The following is a 24914-nucleotide window of genomic DNA, read 5'->3' on the forward strand; positions in this document are numbered from 1 at the left end:
TATAATGCTTTTTTCAGATAAAAGGACCACTTCTATTCTTAGTAGCTGCAAATATCACTTTCGTTTGTACTAAAAAACGAAATGCACTAGATGAAAATTTACATGATGTACTAGTGATTTCGTGGTTTAAAATTCCAGTAGTTTCCTGTTTTACTGTTTGCTTAAGAATCTTTGCAGTCTGTCAGCTCATCTACTAAAACCCGCCACTTTTTGAGCATTGACTAAGCTCCAACTCTACAGCTCTTTACCCTGATTACTTAGTTCAAGGGTCTATAAAGTGGGGTACACAAGATGATCCTTTGGGGTGGGCAGGAAAATGCTATAGCTGCTGTTTCTATCTATATTTTACCTTGGCTTTTTTATAATTTCTGTTTGTGCATTCTGCAAAGCTGAGACTTTACTAATATTAACAGAACAAACATGTTTTATAAAAACACAGCAATGTCCTAGGTTGAGTACTCAACCTTTTTTCCTACAATACTACTAAAAAAAAAAAAAGTTTAGAGATGACTGATATAATTTCATTCTCAGAATGACCCTATTTAGTCTGTATTATTAGCCTTATCTTATGGATGTAGAAATTCTTAGGAAAGCTACTTGCTGAAGGGTGCATACTGAGTGGTTGGCAGAACAGGGATTCAAATCCCGGTTCTGCCTTAATTCCAAATCCCATGTTAACTATATTCAATAGTTATTATATTCAATACGTTATTCTGTGGGTTTGGTGTAGAAGAAAGCAAGAATGTATGTAAAATGTTGTAAACCTGAGAAATAAAGTGCAACCGAGCACATAGGTTACAGAACCACCAGATCAGCCCTTAAAGGTACTGGTGTGGTTAGAACATGTCCACGAAATCAATGAGAAAGGTTCTATGCACTCTATTTTGCTTTAAAAATGGGTGCAGAAGTTTGTTTTTCATGATTTTCCCTTAACTCGTCTTTAGAAGCATATTTAAAGTTTTTAAAGTTCCCTTTGATCTCTGCTCACACGCTTCTCCTTTCTGGCCTAATAGATCTCTTACTAGGAGCATTTCAGGGTAGACTTTCCACACTGGGAATTGCTGTCTTCTCTCTCAGGGAAGATGGACGTTGTTTTTGCCAGCTACACCCAATCGCCTCTCAAATCCTGATTCCTTTCAGCTGGGTGTGTGAATTCTGACCTTATTTGGTAAGCCTTTGGCTGCATGAGAGTTCAAGTATGATTTTCCGCGGTTCAGAAAGCACCAAGTTAAAATCTCCTTCTTGGCCTTGGAAAAATGAACCGGTTGCCTGATTTCTCCAGAAACAGACAAATGAGCCATCCCAGTGGTTTAATGCTCTTAGTTCTGGCGTTCTGTACCCCACTTACACCGAAGGGAGAGAAGTATGAGGTTCTCCTTTTTTCAATAAAACCCCATTGTTGTGAGCTCCAAGATGCTGAGAAGAAAAACCACAAGCATGAATGCTGACCAGTGGAATGCAGAACAAAGAGGAGCCCGGCAACCTTGACGAGTCAGCACTACAAAATGACTAAGGATCACATACCCACCAGCACATCTGAGTGCAGGGTTACCATATTTTCAAGCTAAGCAGGACGGTAACTACCATAGCCTCATAACTGCTCTTAAGGCCTCTTCCTAATCCATCCCCAATCCGCCACCAGTAATCTTTTCCTGTCCCTCTTCTAAAACTCCACCTCATCTCACCTTGACCTTTGGAATCCTTCACAGAACACACAGACCCTTCCGTTTCCATTCCCTGCGGGCTTTTCCAGCCTCATCTTTTTCCTAACTTACTACTCAGAGTTTGAGATGATGAGTCCAATTTCATCCTCAGAACAGTCCTACCAGATTAGCATCATTTAAATCATTGCCACACCTCATTTCATGTATTATTTCCATATTGTCCAAATAGCAACTTCTCAGGCACAATATGCTTTTGCATACTTATGTCTCCACACATGGGATTTCTTCTGTTCAGAATTCCTTGGCCCATCCTTTCCCCACCTTGGCCAAGTCTTAATTCTTCATTTAAGATTTAAGGTCGAGTGTTAACTCGTGTTGGACTGGATCTTTGAGCTACCCAGAGTAAAGAAGAGAACTCTTTAAAAAGAGAGAGTGAGATCTCTCCCCTGTGAGTCTCTCTTGTACCCACAAAAAAATGTTTTGTTTACTTTCAAGATCATGTGTAGCATATGGTCGTATTATTTGGGGAGAACACTTTTTCTCTGATGGTAGCCCTGTCGGACAGTTAAGAGATTTTGTTTGTAGTTTGGGATTGCGATGAGAGAGAACTGGGTCGAGAGGATTCTGAGGCCATGCTAAGGAAGAAAGGTAGGAATTGCACAAGGAAATATCCAGAGCAGTCGGTCATGTATTCTGCAGAGGGGGCCTGCAAACTCAGGCACAATGGACAAATCCACCCACTGCTTGGTTCTGTAAATAAAGTTTTATTGGCACACAGATACAATCACTTGTTCACACATAGCCTTTGGCTGTTTTTGTGCCACGTCAGACCTGAGTCGTTGCAGCAGAGAATGCATAGCCCTCAAACCCTAAAGTATTTACCATCTGTCCCTTTACAGGAACATTTTGTGAGCCTTGCTCTGCCGAAGCAGTTGTTAGAGCTCAGGGCTCAGGCCCTTTGCACTCTTACCATTGCACGTCTCTGGGTCTCACCTCAGACCTACTTAAGGAGAAATTCTGGGTTTGGGGCCTATGTGTGTCATCAGCCTTTCTGGTGACTCTGACAACCACCACTCTAAGGTCCTTGTCCCATGGCTACTTCCTTGAGGCTTGATGCCAGCCAGGCAGCCGGGGTCAAGGAGAAGCAGACACCAGTGAAAGGAATGGAGGTACGATCAGAAAGCTAGGGGGAATCCAAAGAAGAATGTCTCCTAGTAGGTTCTAAAATATAAATGGTCCAGAGGAAGGAACTCGTGGTTGGATCCCACCACCTTGCCCAGAACTACCTGCTTGTAGTGGATCTGTGAGTGAGGGAGTGCAGGCCTGCATGTGCGGAGAGGGACCAGTCCCAAAATGTGACTCTGGAGCCCACAGGTAGAAATGGGGAAGTAGGAGGGGTGCCTGGGTGGCTCAGTGGGTTAAAGCCTCTGCCTTCAGCTCAGGCCATGATCACAGGATCCTGGGATCAAGCCCTGCATTGGGCTCTCTGCTAAGCAGGGAGCCTGCTTCCCCCTCTCTCTCTGCCTGCCTCTCTGCCTACTTGTGATCTCTGTCTGTCAAATAAGTAAAAAAAAAAAGTAAATAAAATTCTTTAAAAAAAAAAAGAAAGAAAGAAAGAAGAAAGAAATGAGGAAGTAGGTACAATCGGCAGGAGTGGCTCAGGACCAAGTCTGAAACCGATTCAGAGGAACACAGTTACTACCAAAGACTAAAGAACAGAAACAAATATTTAAAAACCTATAATGATTTGATTAAATTCTAACTTACATTTAATGTTTTACTCCTCATTTGCTGCCTTTGGGTGTTTGTGGATTCCTGAGATTTTGTTCTTAACACCATAGCTCAGCTGTACCTCTCTTTGGCCTTGGATAATTTACCCAACTTCCTCAAAACTATTAGCTGAATTAATAAATGTAAAACACTTGGCAGGGTCTGATACATTTTCTCTAGTAGGGAACTATTTCTTCATCTTCCTGGTCACAGTCTTATTTCATATTGAAATAGAGGTTACCAAACGTTGCTCGTATTTACTCCAGTAGGAAAACTTGGCTTACCGACGTTCTTTCTTTATTTGTCTTTAAAAAAAATCTGCCAAATAGCCTGTGTTGTAATCTGAAACCCAAATTGATATGAGTTTGATTATTATGCTTCTGATCGTTTAGGAACATTGTCACAGGCTTTTTAAAAATAACAAAACAATCTAAGTACAACCAAACACTTGCTAGTATGGAAATAAGTCATTTTGAGGTTCTCTTATTTAGCAAAATATACATGTGCTTGGAAAAACATAATTTCTAAGTCTGTCATAATACATTTTATCATACAGTTTTTTAAATATGCTGCACGAAGCCTTTTATCTTTGCTAGGGTAGAAATTTTACATTTATATGATTTTTAAAAATTCTGAATACATTATAAACATCTGAGAGAGAACATAAGATTCTTGAAGGCTTTACTAGGCGAATAAATATTATTTCATGATTTTTCAGTGATAATTAAATCTACATTATATCGAAGAGTCAGCAACCTGAAACCTTTATAACTTTTTGAAACTTTGAAACTTTTTGAAACATTTCAAAATGAACATTTTGAAAGTAAAATTAGTGTTTGAGGTTTTGTTGTTTTTTTTTTTTTAATTCCATAAATGCCATGGGAATTTTATCACGTTTCAACACTTGCTGAATATGTAATTCCCATAGTGCCCATTACTGGCCATCTGTGTAAGGTAATACATGTTTGGGATGAAATTGATTACGGCTTAAACACTCCTGTGTTATGATCAGGAAAAGCACGCAAAGTTCACATTTTTTTCTAGTGGTCATTATGTAGCTGAAGATATTAATTTCCAGGGGCAGAACAGCCTATCACTAGAGATCTTAATCTCACAATAAATGACACGAGGGCCAAAGGAAAGGAGGCTACAGAGCCTTCCACTAAAATTAGTAAGTGCTATACCAGAGGAGTTCTTAAGATAAAAGGAAGATAAACAGGCTTGAGAACGGTTTTTCCTTTGTAGTCTTCAAAACAGACCCACTGCAATTTTGCTGGGTAGTCAGAACTGTTTCATCACCCTTTTTAGAAATTCTTCTTGTAGTAACCGACACATCCCAAGTTAGCCTGCTTGTTGACTTTTCTCCACATACACATCGTTGGCCCAACAGCTGTTTAATCCTTTATATTATTTTTACCTGGTTTGAAAAATGTTTCCTTTTTACCTGGGCAAAACGAAATCCTTCCTTCAAATATGGCTTCAATGTGACGTCCCCCATGCAGTCAGTTTATTTTTATTAGATTTGTGCATGATCATGTATATCTGTATTCTTCCTGAGCTCATTTCTCCCCTCAGAGCTACAAGATAAACAAATATATATTTCTTTTTTTTTTTTTTTTAGATTTTATTTATTTATTTGACACAGAGAGAGAGAGAGATCACAAGTAGAGAGGCAGGCAGAGAGAGGGGGAAGCAGGCTCCCTGCTGAGCAGAGAGTCCGATGCGGGGCTCGATCCCAGGACCCTGAGATCATGACCTGAGCCGAAGGCAGAGGCTTAACCCACTGAGCCACCCAGGTGCCCCCACAAATATGTATTTCTGATGAAGGTGTTCACCTCTTGGCTCTCCTGTTGTCGACTTACCTCAGGGTTTTGTGAGACATTGCGAAAAAGATTTTTAGGTTAGAAAATTTTGAGAGCTTGTGTTACTGAACTATCCCCATGACCATTAAACCATCTTATCATGTTTTCTGTGGAATATTTGACATTTGAACACAGCTATATTCTGATCTTCCCTGGGATGGCGGCCAGGAATATTTAGCTACAGGAGCCCCAAAAGTTGCTTAAAGAATGGGGGTAGAATCCTTGTCTCAACATTAAAGTACGGCAATTGTGATGTTGGCATAGTTGTTGCTGAACTGCTCTTCCTTTTCATTCTTGAACTTCTTGATGATAATTATTCATCAGGTTACGATAGATTTCAAATCTGCTTCCCATTAAAGATAATAAAATACTATCTCCTTCAAGAAGGGAATTTGCCTTCCTGTCTTATGTATTATAAACTAAGAAGTCATGCATCAAGTGAACCTAATTGCTATATAACTTATCTGGAATACATTGAAAAGAATATGGTCTCGATTGCAGCAATGCTTTATAACATTTGGCTTTAGGAGTTCTGTTGATTTTTTTTTTTTTTGTCATTCCCTCATTTTCACTAATTTAAACACTGAATACTGACTGTCAGTGTTGTGGAGTTGTTATATAAAGATGAACAAGACATGGTCCCTACCCTTGAGCAAAACTATCAGGTTAAACAGTTCATCTGAATATGATAAATTAAGATATGTAAAGATGAGCCAAATTCTGTCAGAGCATTGGAGAGGGAAAATTTCTTTTAGTAAAGCTTCGAAGAATCAGTAACTTTTAAGTTTGGCCTTGCAGGATGAGCCAGGTATCTCCAGCAAAGTAACAGAGGACATATCGTGTGTATCCATAAACATACGTGCACATATAAACACACATGTGCATAAACACCCATGCATATGCATGCCCACATGTAAGCACTGTGGCGAAGGCTATTGGCTGGTGAATTTAACATCCATTCCCATCCCTCTTCTGTCTGCCATCCCACTACCGAGGCTGGAAAAGCTGAGGACTAATAGTTAAGGATGGCCCTGTAAATCTAAAGAACCAAATATGGCCATATTGGGAAATCTGCTAAGGACTTTTGGGAACACTTTTGTTTTCAAATAGGAGATGGGTACAGTTGACGTTACCCCCTTCCTCTTGTCTTGGAGCGTGGCAATTACAGCTGTGGCACCCCCTTGAGATGTTGAGAGAGATGCTCAGTGAATCTAGTGCCTGGGACTGCCTGTCCCAATACTACTTACAAAAGGAAAACCAAATCTTTATTTAAGCTATTGTTAGTTAGATATTTTCTGTCATAGTTGAAAGCATTCCTAACTGATACGTTCATAAACTCTCTCGCACTTATTCATGTGTGTTTGCATCTATTTTAATTTATTTTCCATGCCTAAAATTATGGCTAATTTTAGACTTACATTTCAGTAAATAGTAAAGAGAACTCAGTGTTCGAAGGATGAGAGGAAATGGAATGCCTTCTTTGTTATTACCAATCTGGACACTCCTTAGCACTTGATTTCCCTTGTATGTATACTGTCCTTGTCTGATGTTTTAAATAAAAAGTGAAGGCAAGAAGGGAAAAAAACGTGATAAGAAAGATAAATGTTGGTGTGGGTCATATTGGTGGTTAGGGTACAGGGAAAAATCCAAGAATCCGTTGATTGTGGCTTAGTTTGTCACGGTGTATTCCTGTGTATCAAGGACCAAGAACGATTACCTGCATCTGTGTGGGGAGCCAGGTTTCCCTAATAGCCAAAAAGTTGTTATCTTTCTTCCTCCATTTAGGAAGATGAGAGCAGAAAAATATTATTCTTGGGGAGCGATAAGAGCCTCCTGCAGAATGTGTTGGTGGTGTCCAGTCTTAGATGAAAGAAACCGTCTAGTGTGCAAGCAATCTTCAGCAAGACTCTGACCGTCCACTACACAGATAGGGAGCAACATGAAAAATACCCAGCCTGTTCTATCCTACAGACACCGATGCAATCACCTGGTTTATTTCTCTCTCCCTCAGCGTTTATAATTGTACGATATGTGTACCTTTTCTGACACAGCATCAAGCTACAATTGAATTATCTGAGCATTCTTCCTTTTTTAATAAGCATTTATTCTTACTCTTTTTCAAACAGGTCAGCAGGATTGCTTCTTTGCTGGGGTCATCTTTGTGGTTTTTGCTATTGCTATCTTTCAGTAGCTGTCTGCTCCTCTTTAAGTCCCTTTGGATTTGTTGTGTTTTTGTAAGAAGCCGTTCTCTACCTTAGAGAGGAGTAAGGTAGTGTAGGTCTCTTTAGCTTCATGCTGAAGTACTGGATTAAAGTCAGGGATCCTTAGGAGAAAACTCAGTGGGATAGTTGGAATTTACATCAAAATCTATGCATTACCATTTAGTCTCTGATTGAAAGACATATGCACACTTCAATTCTTAAAGAATCTAAACCATTTTTTTTCTTAAAATTTTTTCTACTCATTTTCCCTAGAATCTTCAACTACTTGGAGCTACAGCCATTGAGGATAAGTTACAAGATCAAGTGCCTGAAACTATAGAAACTCTCATGAAGGCAGACATCAAAATCTGGATCCTTACAGGGGACAAGCAAGAAACTGCCATTAACATTGGTGAGTCCCCTAATCCAAGCTTTGCATTGTGATGCTTTTTTCACACTTTGACATATTTTAGAAGATAAGTTTGAGCTATTTCAAAATCTGAAAGATTTGGTTTTGTAAGATTTCCATATTTATAATATTACTGGGTTTCTCTATATACTTATGGCCTCAGTGCCCCTTTACATTTGCTGTGGTTCTGTATACAGCCAGACCTTAGATCTTGCAACCACAAAATAACCCTCCCTCACCTTTGTCTCACTGCCTGCGTGCCCCCCTTCCAACCATAATTGACACATGTAGATAACATCTCTGCAGTTGCCTGTGAACGTGGGGAGATCGGGATTACGGCAGACCGGTGTATTGGCACTTGTTTATGTGACCACAGGTTATTTCTAGGAATGGGAAATAAGAAGGTTGCCAGGTTTCATTCATCCTGCAGTTAATTCATTTTTCTCAAAGAGGTTTTACAAAGAACTCACACTGCCATAACAAAATACCACAGGTGGTGTGGGTTAAACAGCAGAACTTTATTTTCTTACACTTCTGGAAGCTGGAAGTTCAAGATCAAGTGTCAGTTTGGTTTCTCCCGAAGTTTCTCTTCCTAGCTTGCAGTGACCACCTTCCTGCTGTGTCTTCAGCTAGCCTCCCCTCTGTAGATGCATGCTCCTGGTGTCTCTCTCTTTTCTTACAAGGCACCAGTGCTATTGGATCAGGAACCCGCCTTCTGACCTCATTTAACTCTAACAATCTTAAAGGCCCAGTCTGCAAATATTGTGGGTTAAGGCTCCAACGTGTAAAAACAGGGAGGGCACAATTCAGTCCATAACAGATATCTCATTGAGAAGAACAATAGTATTTAGTGTGAGACCTGTAGTACCAGTAATATGCAAGAAAACGTCACTATTTTTATTTTCTTCCACATTCGGGAATAGTAGGTTGCCTGAACACTGCCAACCCTGACATAGATTCAGCCTCTGGATACTCATGATATGAGTTACATCCAAAACTCTCCCAAAGTTGAAACCATTCAGAGGTGTTTATAGCATGAAACCACATTTTTAGAAAGTCATTGTCAAATATCATTAAGAAACATTTAGCTGGGGTGCCTGGGTGGCTCAGTCATTAAGCGTCTGCCACTCAGGTCATGATCCCAGGGTCCTGGGATCGAGCCCCACGTTGGGTTCCCTGCTCTGCGGGAAGCCTGCTTCTCCCTCTCCTACTTCCCCTGCTTGTGTTCTCTCTCTCATTGTGTCTCTCTCTGTCAAATAAATAAATAAAATCTTTAAAAAAAAGAAAGAAAGAAAGAAAGAAAGAAAAAGAAACATTTAGCTAATGCTTCTTTTAGAATTTTTAGCAATCACAGCATTCTGTAAATATAAAATACAGACTTATGGTAAATTGCCAGTAGGAGAGGAAAATTTTTAAAAGACACTAGTTAGCAGAAGTATAAATCTAAAAGCCACACACATGGTTAATTTTGATTATAAAAATTATCACTGGTGTTAGAGACAAATGGAAAGAAGATGCATGAGAATACACAATGCTTTAGCGTTGGGAGACCCGAAAAAGACAAACATGCTGAACAAAAAAACGTGACTGCAGGTAGAGGGAGACTATATGGTAGCAAAGAGTGATAGCCAAGGAAAATTAAGCCATCCTGAAAATAGTTCAGGGCATGTAGTCATTATGACTACGGAGAATATGATGGTGGTTTCTGGGAACATTTAACTTTTAGAGTCTTGGGTCATAATCTTTGGGGCTTTTCTCCTAGAATAAAATAGGTGAGATTCATATACGAAATGGTTATGGTGCATCGCACAGAAATATTGTTTTATTTATTTTTTTTAAAGATTTTATTTCTTTGACAGAGATCACAAGTAGGCAGAGAGGCAGGCAGGGGGTGCGGGAAACAGGCTCCCTGCTGAGCAGAGAGCCCGATGCGGGGCTCGATCCCAGGACCTCCGAGATCATGACCTGAGCTGAAGGCAGAGGCTTTAACCCACTGAGCCACCCAGGTACCCCGAAGTATTCAGTTTTAAATCAGGAGGTCAGGAAGAACTCATTGAGATGGTGACATTTGAGAGAGAACCAAGAGAGAAGGAGGGAGATTCTCATTTGGATGATAAGGGAAAGCTGTCTTCTTTCCAGACTAAGAGGGAGAGTAGGAGAAAAGGCCAGCAGCATAACAGAGCCCAGGTTGGATGAGGCCTCCCAGATGCTTGTAAGGGCTTTGCATTTACTCTGGGTGAGATGGGATGGTTCTGAGCAGAGGAAGGACATCTGGACTGACTTTCCTGGGAAAACGATCAGTCTGGCCACTCGACTGGCTGCGAATGGACTGGAAGGGAAGCAGGTGTGAAAGCAGAGAGACCAGTGAAGAGGCTCTAATATTTAATCCAGGTGAGACACGGTGGTGACTTGGACCTGGGTGACAACAGTGAAAGTGGTGAGAAATGGTTGGCATTTGTATCTGTCTTAAAGATGGAGCCCACAGGATTGACGAATGGATTACAGGTAGGGCTTGAGAGAAAGGACTCCAGCATAACTCCTGGGATTTTTAGCCATGGCACCTGAAGGATGGAATTGCCATTAACCAGAATGAGGAGAAGCAGGTTTTCTGGGAGGAGATCAAGGGTCTCGTTTTTGGATCTGTTGAGTTTGAGACTCCTGTTTTGCACCTCTGTGTCTGCTGTTACACAGGCTCTGGAATGGGAGAGGCTGGAGTTTAGGAAAGAGCTCCCAGTGGGAGATCTAAGTTCCAGAATGGTCAGTGTTTAGATGGTACTGAAAACCACTGTCTCAAATGAGCTTGCAAAAGGAGTAAGTATCGATGATATTAGTTCAAAGGCAATGGTCCTATTTTAAACTCCAGTCAGCTGAGTTGCATTTCTCTCCAGCCATGTTCAGTTATATGCAGGTGGTCCCAGAGGAGGCTGAGTTGGTTAAACCAGCAGGTGATTTTGCCCTGTGGCAAGTACGGCAAAGCAAGAGAGGACAGAACCATAGAGGACATGACCACAGTCCAAGGGCAGGAAGATGGTGGTGGGATCACTGATCCAAAAGATAGCCTGACGACCCTCCTGTGCCTTCTCCAGAAACAACCATCAGCCCATCTCCTGCTCCTCATGTTGGTCATCGTGAAGGACATTTCTTATAAATTTGTTAGTTTTCAGGATATTGAGAATCATCAGCACATTCTCTTTCCCTACTTGTTTGTCAAGACAGCCTTAACACACCGAATGTTACCCTTGTGTCCCTCCTATAATAAGCAAAACCATTTCTTTAACTGCCTGCAAACCTAGAGACAGGAGACTGTCATCAAGTCCTAATAAAATAGATAAAACCTTAATTCTATCTAATAAAATAGATTAAAAATAAAATTTAGATGCTTTTATAGTATTATCGCTTTAACATCTTCACTACTTCTCTCTAGAGAAATGAATGCCATCAATTAATCTACTCTTTGTTTGGATATAGGACACTCCTGCAAACTTCTGAAGAAGAACATGGGAATGATTGTTATCAATGAAGGCTCTCTTGATGTAAGTAAAATTATCTTAAAAAAAAATCCTTGCCTTTCCGTCGGGCGGCAGCCATCAGCTCAAAGGGTGAATTTGGGTGTGTAGGAGCTACAGGAGAGGAATTGCCCCAATTTTAAGTTCACTAACTTAATCCATAGTTTGATTTCAAAATCTAATTGCTGGTTTCCTTGAACCAGTTTTTATATTTTTTTAGGGGGTCTTAGGCTCAGTTAAATGATATCCAGAAGAAGACTCAAAACCTCTTGAGACCTAAATTCCTTTTCCACTCAAAAAGAGATCCTAAACCATATATATATTTTGTGTGTAGAGGTTGTTCAACTAAAGGAATAAATGTTTATTAAACTAAAATGGACCTGTTATCTTTTGTCATCTAATGCTAATAAGCAAACCAAACACCCTAACCTACAAAAAATTGTAATGGCAGGAACAGTCACTTTGAGAGAAAATAAAATGTATAGTATTTAAAAAAAAAAAAAAAAAAATCCTTTAATGGCTTACTCAACTTGTAGAATTTTATTCTATATCCAAATAGCTATGGATATAGTTGATCTTCCTTAGGTTAAAATATAATTCTCACTCTTGTTCTATAACATAACATATACTCTTCTGTTCTGAACCTGTATACTGTGTACTGTATATACTGTATGCTCTTCTGAGCCATGTTGAGGTAAATAGATTCTAGCTTTGTGTCCGTGACAGCTAAAAAAGTTGCTAAATGATTTGCTTGATGGTGTGAGACAAAACTGCTTTACAAAAGCTTTATGTCAGGAGGTTACTGAGTGACTGCAATTTGCTCTTATCTACCTGGGAATTTTTTTTTTTAAAGATTTTATTTATTCGTTTAAGACAGAGCACAGGTGGTGGAGGGGTTAGGGAAGAACAGAGGGAGCGGGAGAAACAGACCCCCACTGAGCAGGGAACCTGATGTGGGGCTCCATTCTTGGACTCCAGGATCATGACCAGAGCAGAAGGCAGATGCTTAACTGACAGAGCCACCCAGGCACTCCCTACCTGGGAATTTTTGTATATTAAACATTTAATATCTGCTTTTGCTTCCAGGCTTAATATATATTTTGTTTCTTAAAAAAAAAAAAAAAAAAATCTGTGAAACCTATCAAACAAACAGCATGAATTCACCATTTCTTACAGGAAAGTCTTTTTTATTTATTTATTTATTTTTTTTTTTTGGATGTCCTAACTTCTGGGCTGAAATGTAAATTCCTAGGATGTCCTTTTTTCATGGCTGTGATCATATGAAGTTATATTTGGGGAAGAGGGAAAGATTTTCCGTGTGTGCAGTGTAAAACAGAAGTTAAGCAAAAAAAAAAAAAGATGCAGGTCAAATGACCTGTAAGAACTTTAAAATAAAGGTGACTGTTTGTAACTTAAGGTGGAAGACAGAACAGGGGAGGTGACCATACAACAGTTTAAAATAGTCACAGTGATGCAAAGAGCAGAGCAGAGAAGAACCTGTTATTAAGGTTGCAGGTGGGGGCGCCTGGGTGGCTCAGTGGGCTAAAGCCTCTGCCTTCTGCCTGGGTCGTGTCCCCAGGGTTCTGGGATGGAGCTCTGCATGGGCTCGCTGCTCAGCAGGGAGCCTGCTTCCCCCCTCTCTCTGCCTGCCTCTCTGCCTACTTGTGATCTCCGTCTGTCAAATAAATAAAATCTTTAAAAATAAATAAATAAATAAATAAATAAATAAATAAGGATGTGGGTGAAGTGGAGGGGCCGAGTCCATAGAAGGGAAGGTAAAGAGGCAAATGTTCAGAAGTCAGGTGGAGAACAGAAATTACATATAAGAAGTGATTCAGCGTCTGACCTTTGAATTGGAATGACAGTCTCTTCATTATTTGTCCTCAAAACAATCCTTGTGATCCTTTTCCCTTTCTTGTGAAACCCTTGAGAAACGCGTAGCCTAAAGTATAACACACGATTTTGAAATCGAAAGTTGTCACATCTTTAATAATAAGTACATTTTGTGAACCATGAGTTAATCCTAAACACACACACACACACACACATACACACATATCCTAGCCTGTGGTTGGAAGACTTTCCTTTTTGTTAATTCATTCAGTGGTTCTCTGCTAGCCGGAGAACTGGACCACTAAGGAAGCACTCTGCAGATTCTGCCCCTTTTAGCTCACTGCTGTCTCTGTCCCTTACCCTTCCTGTTGTTCATTTTTGGTTTATTCAAGTTACAACGCTGTGACAAATTGTAACTGGGATAGTCCTTCCCTTCAAAAGCTTACAGATAATAAGGGAAGTAAAATGCATACAAGTAATAATATAAAACAGGTCTATAAATTAGGTACGTATCTTGCTCTGAAAATACTGTGAAGCTTAAGGAAGTGTTTATAAAGTAGCATTTAGAGGTGAGTAGTTGAGTAATGGAGGAGTACTTGAAGCAGAAAGTTTATGCAAGTTCAAGGTATATTTGGGGCATGAAAGAGAAACATTGAACTTGAATATGAGGTTATAATTTTTTTAAGCATTCTTGGAATAAATGTGGGCACAGAAGGTAAAATTCAAGTTACAGAAAGGGACAAATACAAGTGTTAAAAAGTGAATTCCCGCATCCTTACACCCAAGCTGCCCTCTTTATCTCCCCAGAAACAATCTCCGGTTCCAGTTTCCAAGTGTTCCTCCAGAGATTTCTCTGCTGTATCTAAGGGATACGTGTGTGTATCTGTGTGCACATACTTCATTATCGAACATAAACTACAGCATACTATCCGTAATGCTTTTACACTTTGCTGTTCTCAATATTACTGTAGCAATTGCTCTGTGACCGTATAGACAAAGCTACCTAATTCTTCTTTAATCGTGGCACAGTATTTACGAGGAAACGGTGAAGAAATGACAGGGGTTAAACCTGGAAATGTGGTCTCAAGTCCACTGGGGAACACTGGGCCAGGCTTGAGAATTCGCTTCCACAGGCAAGGGAAGCAACTTCATCAGCCTGTTCAAAGAGGTATGATGTGTAGGAAGAAGTGTCCGTAGACACATGTGGAAGGGCGGGAGGCCTGAGGTGCAGGCAGCGGACGAGGATAAGAGTTAGGTAACAGAATGGGAGCGCCAGTGCCGGCAAAGCGGTGTCAGAGGAAGTCAGGGAGACGGATCCCACATGATCCCTAGAGTGGATCCAGAAGTCGGTTGCTGTTGTTCACAACATTGTAGAAACCTCCATGGAAACATTCCCTTAGTCCCTGTAGACATTTAGGCCCGTGTCATCAACATGGGTTTCTGACGCTTGGAAGAAGTCAGAGCTAAGACCTATGACGTTGATGCAAACACATGACAAGACATGCCTGATCTGACACGTGAGCCTTTTTGTCTGTCTGAGCGTTCACCTCGTGGAGGGTGGGAGAGCAGTGCTTCTTCTGTTTTCCTCTGTTTCATAATTTTTCTCCAACTCGGATACACATGTTCTTTATGTGTTCTAAGTATCAATTGAGATAAATAGTAATCTCAAGAAAAAAAAAATGAAATGCCAAAAAACTCGGTGTACTACATCATGACGATTAAGACACAGCATTTATTTTCGCTTTGGAGTTTTCGGGACAGTAACTCCTAAGTGATAAACACCCAAAGGGCCCCTACATTAGCTGTTTCTACTGGACCAAACACAGGTAGGACTCCCAAAGGGAGTAGTCTGTTTCAGCAAAAGCTGCAGGGGGGATGCATGTCTATATTTTGGTTTACCATTCCGTCAATGCCCAGCACATTACCCACCACAGGATAAGTACTCCAGAAATATTTGAGAATTAAGTCACTGAGTAATGATAAATTTAAGGGTCTCCCTTAAAAAAGAAAAAAAAAACGTCAGCAGTAGTTGATCTTTTCTGGTATTTTCAGAGTAAAGTAGTTAGAAAGATCCTTAGCAATTCAAGTGACCTTGTGGTGTGGGAGATCATAGGTGAACCCTTACTGAATGGATTAACACTAATGTATCCCACTCCGGACTGCCCCGGTTCTCTCACTGCAGTCTGGGGAAAGTTTTTCTCCCGGGGAGTTAAGTGGTGACTTTACAAATCTGGCTGTTTGGGGTCAGACCTGCTGTGGTGCACTCATTTGCTTCCCAGCAGGAAAGGAACCATCACTTTGCATAGCTCCCTCAGATCCAGTGTTATAAAATCCACAGCTGAGATTGTAAGCAAATCATTCGATGGGCGAGAATGCCTGTAGAGAAATCATTATTTTTCATTGTCATGGGAAAGAAAAGCATCCTCTGTGTTCCAGTTGTCCTGATTATGATAAAATATGGGATTGCCATTCCATCGGCACCAACAAATAATTAACATTTAGGTGATAAACTTAGTAGGAATGTAATATCTCAGGAAATAATGTAATAGAAAAGAGACTGCGGGTTTGTGTTTCATCAGGTGACAGTTTTAATGAGTGTAGTCAAATTATTCCTTGAAATGGTGCAGTTCTGCCTTATTCTGAATGTGGGACCCTGGGCAAATTAAAGTTAGGTAACTTCTCTGAGCCAGTTTTGCTGCCTGTAAAGGGAGGATAATGTTACCCTTGGCAGAGGACTGGTACGGTTACACTAGGGCATGGCACATAGAAGAAAGGGATGGTATAAAATTTTGTAGAAAAATAGTATTTCAACAGCTTGCAAGTTGGTTTGCATACTGATCATTTTCATTACAAAAGATATATTATTTCCCCATCTTCTAATTTTTTTCCTAAGCAAGATACACATGTAGATCTTTTACATAAGTGATGCATGTTGCTATGAACTATGCAAATTTTCTACCAAGATATTCTTAATAGTGTTAACGTTTTAAAGCTGAATCTGTCTTTTTTATGTTGAACTTGTCCAAGTAAAATATTATATTTGAGGCTCTTCAATTTCCAAATAGAAAAAAACCTTTCTCCTAGCAATCACCGCAATAGAAATTTCTGTCTTCCCATAATCTAGCTCATGTCAAAAAAAAAAAAAAAAAAAATGTTATTTGGCTTTCTAAATTGTCTTATTTTGAGTTCCAATACAATTATCCTTCTTGAAAAACTAAGGGCTGTTCAGCATTTTTTAAAACCTTTAAATAAACATAAAACCAAACCACTGTTGAAAAGATGGAATTGGAAGTCTTGGGGCACAGATCTGATATGGAAGTCTAAGCAGCATTTCTGCCTCTGCCCACTCCTGGCTTCCTTCCTACAGCATCCACTGCTAACTTGCTACCCAGTACACACTGGTGTTGACACCCAGTCACCTACCAACTATTGTCTAATATTGACAGTGTCAGCCAAAGAGTTTCTTAGAGAGCTTGACCACTTTTTTCTCTGAGTTGAGAAAATAAGAATTTCATAGATAAACACCATTAAGAATCATCTAAAATTAAAAAGAAAAAAAATCATCTAAAGTTGGTCGAAATCTATTAGATATTTGTAATAAACTGATCATTCAGATAGTTTAATTTTTTATTGTGCTACCTTGAACTACTTGTATTAGTTCTGATTATGTTCTTGGTAGGAGACATTTCCTGAAGGGTCTGCAAAGGCAGGAATTTCAAATTACTGGCTCGAAGGGTAGAGTGTACTTCTTCCAGAATTCCTCAGCAATGCCTAGGAAGTATCCCACCGACTTCTCAGAAACCCCTTCCACTTAATGACCTAGATCCAAGGGATTCTTCTAACATCTCTTTCATATCTTCAGTCTGTCATGATCTGTTTAAAGTCTGTCTGCTGAAACTGGAAAAGTCTAAAAATGTGGGCTAAGAACTAGGGAATCTCAATCTGTCTTTAGCAACCATTGTCTAATTAAGGCCTTTCAAAATGTATGGAAATCTCTCTACATCCTGATTCCACTATCCTGATCTGTCAAGTCGAGGGTGGGTAGAAGAGACCATAATTTCTTAAGCCATTAACTCTGTGGATAGCAGAACAAATCTTTCTGAGTCTCTATATTATAGTGTAATCTGTCCTTAACCTTGGTCTCTTATGTGGAGAGTTGATGAATCTGTCCTGGGAGGCAGGGCTAGATCTTAAATCCATTCTTACTGTTTTTCCTCCTCCATTCTACTGTCTGGTTTCCCTAGGACACACACACACCAAAAAAATAAAGGGCAGAGAAGAAAAATATTTACTATATATTTATTGAATCAACAGGAATGATGGTTAAATGAATGTGTATGCAGAGAGCTTGGAGAAATAAATTTCCCGAACTCAATGTCAATAGGCTTCCAGTGTTTACAAGCTTAACTCCTGAGAAGCCCTCCTACCTCTCCTTCAGACCATCCGGGCAGTTTTTCTAGGTAGTCTCTGCTGCAACAGACATTGACATCCAGCCTAATTACTAGGAGTCAGCACCTGATACATGGGAAGTAGGGAATGGATCCCAGAAGAAAATGTGGCTTTCTGACTTCCCGTGAAAAGAGAGCCCTACTGTTATGCCCCAATAATGGGTCCGTGATTAAAGGAGTGAGACTGATATAAAGCGAAGGTCAAGCAAAGCTTTATTTCATGCCAAGCATCAGGAATCTAACCGAACGTTCGGGGAAGCACCTCTTACAAGAGAGGGCGACCCTTCTCAGTTTCACAGACTAGCTTTTAAGGGCAAAGGCCTTGCGGTGGGGCCGGGCCATGCACAGGTGACCGATGAGATTGTAACACAGGACACTCCACAGTGATGCTAGGTGACCAACTGAATTACAATTTACCCTAGGAGACATTTGAACCAGCCTATTACACCTTGATTAGGATTGGCGCCAAAAAGGCTCCCAAAGGGTGGGGGCCCATACTCGTTGGTAGCTAGGGAGACAGTATGCAACCCCCCACTGATCAATGTCTCCACCTGGCCCAACCCACCTTGTATCTTGTCTTTGTTACCTGGAGCTTGTTTCCTGGGACTTGTTTTTAAGTAAATCCCCTGGGGGAAGAGGAGCAGGGACAGTTTAAGGGTTAAACTACAAGGTTTTTGTTTAACCTCAATGAAAGCCTCTTGCTAAAATATAAAAATATAAAATAGGTCCTTACACTACCATCCCTGCAGGGTTCTATGAGTTGCTGTTATAGTCAATAGAAAAACACTAGTTTATGTTTATGAAGTGCCTTTTTTTTTTTTGTACTCGATACCAGACTAAGGACTTCACAGGAACAATCACACTTCCACCTGAAAACATTAGTAGGCAGATAGTGTTATGCCCATTCTGAAACTTTAACTTGAACTCTGGTGCCAACCGGCATTGGAGGACGTATTGAAGTCCTTGGATTCTGGGGTGTAAGCAAATAGATTGTTCTGGGCCTCAGCTGCCCTCTACTCCTGTAAAACAAAAGTAATAATAATACCCATCTCTGGGGTACATTTTGAGGATTAAACAAAACAGTACCTTCTAACTACTTAGTACAATAACCAGCCTATAGTTAGCTTTTTAAAAATACAGACCATTATTATAATCATCATCATCATTTCTTTTAGCATTATTATTCCCAAGGAGGGTGGTCCTCATTGCCAGCTGATGTAAGAAGTGATTTTTTTTTTTAAAAGAGGTGATTTTGAACAGCTGCCCTTCTCACCACTTAAACGTCTCTGCTAAATTTGAGAATATGACCCCAAGCCAGCCCAGGTTTGATTATAGATACCGGTGTTTTTCTTCACTGATATATTTTATAGAAAATGAATTGTTAACCGCATTTGAGACTAACAAGCATAAGAGTATATATTTTTCAACACCCTGGTAAAATACAGCCCTTTATGGTTTTGTTCATTTTCTTTTTTTTTTCTTCTAGCTGAATTTGATTTTCTAACACCATGTAAGCTTCAAATATAACTCACAGGGCATTCAGGATGTAAATGGTGAGGTTGTCATCTGTATCCTTTTAAGTTCAACTTATATGCATTATGCAGACAAACCTCACTGTTTGGGGAACCAGCCACCGTTGAACGGCCTCTGAAAGAAATCCAGAATAAGCAAGTTAGTGACTTGACTCCAGAAAAGGAGGGGGAGAAAGGAGACTTGGGGCTGCTTCAGGTTTTGTCTTGATGTGTCCCACGAGCCCAATACAATACATTTTGTATTGCTTTGAAAAATAGTTTAGGCAGGTTTTCAACCTCACTGAATTTGCCTGAACTGCCAGCATGGGACCTGTAGGACTGTGAATTTTCTTTTACCACTAGCAAAGCTGTTTCAGCTTTTTGGCCTGAAAATGTTAAGATCTCAGTGTAACTTTTCAGGTGTTCCTATATCCCTATCAGAAGCAAATTTAGGTTTTTCTAACGTCCCACGGCAGGACGATTGTTCAAATAGCGTCCAGCACACTGCTTACTTCAAGTAGCTCTCAGCGAAGAAAGCAAACTTTATTCCATTTGAAAGAAACGAGTTAGTTAAAAAAAAAAAAAAAAGTTACGAAAAAATGAAAATAGTATATGAACAAATAATCTGTTCTCTTTTCCTCTGATTTAAGATACCGCCTGCCACAAAGCCGAAGTATGTGGTTGAAAAAGTGCCATCAAACACAATTGTTTGGTCTTGTAAAAACGAAATATGCCCCTTTCCTTACACAAAATTCAGTCATCTTGGCAGGGGTGGGGCAAAACCCTAAGAAAAGTAGTTTACAAATTCATAGTAATTCTGTTTTGAGAAAATTTTCCTACCCACAAGCCTGAATATTTTTTATCTCTCTCTTCTCTCTTTTTTTTTCCCCTTTCTTTTCTTTTCCCCCCTTGGCTGAACATCTGAACTCCTCCAAGAGCTCCCTGGGTCCTAGAATTACAGATAAATGCTTCCTCGCCAGTCTATCTGCCCTCTCCCCAGAGCTTGTTGACATTTTGAGGGGAGCCGGCCATGCCTTGTGACTTTTTGGCATCTCTGCCACCCATTTTTTCTGATGAGTCATGGCAGCCATCAGCTTGACAGTTTGGAGGAAACCTGTGTGCCGGGGGTTTCCGCATACATTAGTCTCTGCTCCTGTGGGGCTGGAACTGTCTCGCTTACAGATGGAGACTCCGAGTTCACGCAACTGGCAAGTGCAGAACCCTGAGCTTCAGCCTAGGTCACTCAAAGTCCAAAAACCGTCTATTTTCCTTTTTATTTTTTAAATAACCATACCTTTCCCAGGGGCAGCCGAGACTCAGTCACAGGCAGAAGCTTTCTGGGAGGCAGCCCCCACGTTTTCTACTTTGTCCCTCCCTCCTTTCCCACTCACGACCGGGACTACAGATGCAGCTGAGAGAGGGATGCCCTCCTGGAAAATGGCAGTGTTTGGGGTTCTTGCATTTATGAGATTGGGGAAAGACTCTACATTTCATTTTACTACTATAACAATTTTACATAAGATTTTATTGAATGTACCTATGAAATGATAGAATCGGCGTGCATCTGGGATTTGCGCTGAGAAAATACTGCAGATAATGGGTCTTCTGCATTCCTACACCGATTAATTCAAATTATTAGGAAAAATGGGCCCAACATCAGCTGTCTTTGTGAGGTAACAATTTCTCACAGGCCCAGGGTTGTTACTTTCTCCAAACCGTTGATCTGGTAATTTGCTTATTTTCAAAAAATCGGCTGTATATTCTGGGCAGCCTCTCCCTGGCAGAACCGAAGGCAGCCTGACAGACTGGATGTCTGCCGACCTCGTTCCTCTCGAATTCTTCCTTCTCTGCATTTGAGTCCCTGCCGCCACCAGAGAATATTTAATACCAAGCTCAAAATAAGTGTTTAGGAGGCTTTCAGTAGTGGTTTAAAATAATTACCATGAGAGCTTTGGTAAAAGCCTTTATCCACAAAACTACTTAAATTATATAATTATATCCCCTACTTCACTCTTCCTTCCTTTCTCGGGATTTGTTTCTCTCTTGCTACGTGCCCCTACCCTGACACAGAAACACAGCCTTGGACCCAAATCCCACACATCTCTGCCTCTCTCTCTAGCATAGCCCAAGTGAGACCAGAGGTCTCATAAGGAGTTATTTGCCTGATGGAACCTATCATAATCCCACATCCCAAACCTCTGCCCAGGGGCCAAGAGCAATTTATTCTGCACTACAACTTCCTCTTCTTACCTTCCTCCATTTTATAACCCTTGACCTTTCTGATGGCATGACCCTACTGGGAGATTGGACTGTTTCCTCAGTTTTAGTGCTTTATCTGTACTCCCACCCTGGAAAGCCCAGATCTAAGTATCCGCAAAGCATGGGAATTTCTTTTTGGCTCCCCCCCGCTTCATTATATTTAGCAATATGTATTGATTAAATGCTTTCCCTTGGCTGCCTTCCACTAAGCTGTTTTGGAGGACCTCTTTGACCATATGTTTTTAATGATTTCACCTTCTGTCTGTCCTTATCCACTTCGGAGAAATTACCGTCTGTTAGTTTGGTTCGGTACGAATATGTTTTTTTAAGGTTCTGTTCTTGTATAGTCTGGGAGTTTAAAAACTCCAAAGATTTTTGGTCAAAAACTGTGTCCAAGAAGACTGGTGATTCTGCTGGGATGAACACTAAGTGGACCAATCATGTATAAATGTAGTCTCTCTCCTCTCAGACGTGCATTTTTTACAACTTACTGCCGCTTCCACTAGCCAATGAAAGAGGGGACATACAACGTTACGCTGGCGTATATGAAATGTCCGGTGTTCTACTGAGGCAGTAACACATTGTCGAAAAACAATACCCAGTGGCTTATCCACTTGGCTATTACGGGAGTCATAACTCACTCTTTAAGAACTTGCTAACATTGTCTGTACTTGATATGGTCATAATGTATTATTGAGAATGTCCTTGGAATTTTCTGTTAATTTGTAATTGGAGGGTGTGAACATTTGGAGAGTGTAAAAGTAGAGAAGGAATGAAATGTTATTGGACCATAAATTTGTAAATACCTCCTGGCTTAAATGAGGATGAGGTGTGGCCCCAAACCTCAAAAACAGCTAATAAAGTATGTGTTGGTTTAAAATTCTTATATATATCCTCTTTTTTGACATTTTAAATTAACTTATGGGTTTTATTTTTTTTTAAAGATTTTATTTATTTATTTGACAGAGATCACAAGTAGGCAGAGAGGCAGGCAGAGAGAGAGAGAGAGAGAGAGGAGGAAGCAGGCTCCCTGCTGAGCAGAGAGCCCAATGCGGGGCTCCATCCCAGCAACCTGGGATCATGACCTGAGCCGAAGGCAGAGGCTTTAACCCACTGAGCCACCCAGACGCCCCAACTTATGGGTTTTAAAAGATAGACATTTGGCACGTTAGATTTTTTCTCTTACACAAACACACACACACACACACACACAGTGAATATTTATTTTTCTGCTATTAAAAAATATTTTTCTGCTATCAAAATCAGTATCCGTGAAGTTAAGTTATGGTTTATTATCTGAAGAACATGCTGGCAAAACATGGCCTCTGCATTTTCTGTATCATTACTGATTTTAAACCTAGTATCAGGCAATGCTGTCCCATGTAACTTTACATGTATATAATTTTATGTTCTTTATGGAAGCTTTAAATCTAACATATACATTGATGTGATCATCTATATAAAAAGAGAGAGAGAGAAACACAAAACCAGTTTGTAACTTTCATGTTCTTTTTCACTCAAGTGTTGTATCAGTTTGGAGATGGAAATAAGAGATCAAGAAAAGCAGTCTAGTCTAGTTATATAAATATATGTCTTCCCACCACATACCAACAACTATATGCTGTATGAGAAGAGATAATGCTAAGTTTTCTAGAGTTGAGGGGAAAGGCAGATTTCCAGATACTTTGTATGTAGTAGAAGTAGCTGGTAGAGTTGAGTGTCAACAATCAGAAGGTGGGTTGAAAAAAATTGCCAGTGAGAGATTTCTTTTTTTTTTTTTTTTTTTTTTTAATTTGGCAGAGATCACAAGTAGGCAGAGAGGCAGGCGGGGGTGGGGGGTGGGAAGCAGGCTCCCTGTTGAGCAGAGAGCCCATGTGGTGCTTGATCCCAGGACCCTGAGATCACGACCTGAGCCAAAGGCAGAGGCTTAACCTACTGAGCCACTCAGGCACTCCACCAATGAGAGATTTCAAAAGGAAATTTAAAATTCTCTCCATGGGACCACTTGAATGATACTACTGTTGTAGGGTATTTGACCCCTAGAGATCTTTATCAAATGTTAGTACTTCTGTTAAACCTAAGGTCAAAAGAAGGTAAAGGACTAGTCTTTCTCGGATGTCAGTTCTGAGCCACGTGCTGGGGAGGGCACTTGACTCACAAGTAAAGGAGTTATTTTGCCCACTATAACCCTACAAGAGATAGTAACCCAGTTTTACAAATGAGAAAATTTTGATGCCAAGAAGTTAAGTAACCTGCCTGAATAAAGATATCCATAAATGGCAGAACAGGGCCATTCCGATACCATATTATTGCCTCCTTGCCTCTGGGGTGTTAGTTCTTTACGATGTGGCTTCTCCATCTGGCTTCAAATGTAATCAGTGCCCAGAAGCGTCCTGTGAACCCTCATGGCCACCCTTGACTTCTAACCCAAACAGTCCCGCTTTTACATAGCCGTGTGTTTGCACGTTGTACGTTGATGCCTGCTTTCTCTGCATCGGCGGATGACTTTGCACATCAGCTGACAAGTTCTGGAGAGTGATTTTCCAGTGGCTCAGCCTCCCAGAGCCCCCCCTTTGTTCTGCAGGATTCCTGCAGGCATCCTTCTGGAGCGTGGCCTTGCATTTTGTCCTTTTTACGGAAAGTAAGTGAAAACAGACACCTGTGGGGCTTATGCTAAAGTCAGAAGTAGAGGCTTCATACACTTCAGTCCATCTGACCAGGCTGAGAGTCGTGCGTCTCCCCAAAGTGATTCATCATTAGTCCCGATTGTGTCTGCTTATTGTACTTAACCGGTGATGAACTCATGAAGGAAAAAATAAATCCAATAGCAATGAAATACATTGTTAAATAACTGCATCTGAAAGTCATGGTGGGACTCAGAATCTTGATATATATATATATATATATATATATATATTTTTTTTTTTTTTTTTTTTTTCCTTTCTGGGACTAGAATTCTCCTTAAAACAGAGGTTTATCATTTGACCCGCACCTATTTTAACAGGTTCCCGGGAAGAAATATAAATGCCCAGTGCTTGTTTGTATTGAGGCCCGAACACCAACATCTACTGTGGAATAAATGAGTATCCTTCCTTCCTTTAATTTTTGCCATTTGGGCTTAGCCTTGCCGAGAGTACCATTGGGGGAGAGAGAGAGAGATAAGAGATCCTCTCACCGTAAGTCACTGCAGCCCGGAGCAAGGTGGGGAGACCACCACGGTTAGTTGTTACATGTTGGATTACTTATCTGTAATCTTTACTTTGTCTCTGCTGGTTCACTTGGCTAACTAGTTAACTTGGCTAACTAGTCTTCTAGTCAAAGGCTAAAGGCTTTAACTTTCCTTTCTTAGGGATACTTCCACATTCTCTATGAGGGTGTTCCTTGGTTATGTTCTCAAGTAAGACTACCTGTCCTATAAATCTCTGAGAGGAATCAGGAAAAAAAACCCAAA

General features: G+C 40.4%; 1 protein-coding gene across 4 annotated transcripts in view; it reads left to right on the forward strand.

Moving 5' to 3' along the window:
• Positions 1-24914, forward strand: part of ATP8A1 (ATPase phospholipid transporting 8A1) — a 226004-nt gene that overhangs the window by 127702 nt on the left and 73388 nt on the right. For all 4 annotated transcript variants that reach the window (XM_032852621.1, XM_032852612.1, XM_032852624.1 and 1 more), the window contains 2 exons: positions 7771-7909; positions 11375-11439. In XM_032852621.1, the coding sequence (XP_032708512.1) occupies positions 7771-7909; positions 11375-11439 (204 nt within the window). The remainder of the gene's footprint in view (positions 1-7770; positions 7910-11374; positions 11440-24914) is intronic.

Source organism: Lontra canadensis, unplaced genomic scaffold (genome assembly GCF_010015895.1).
Source record: "Lontra canadensis isolate GAN:19392208 unplaced genomic scaffold, GSC_riverotter_1.0 scaffold1, whole genome shotgun sequence".
In the NCBI taxonomy this organism is placed as follows: domain Eukaryota; kingdom Metazoa; phylum Chordata; class Mammalia; order Carnivora; family Mustelidae; genus Lontra; species Lontra canadensis.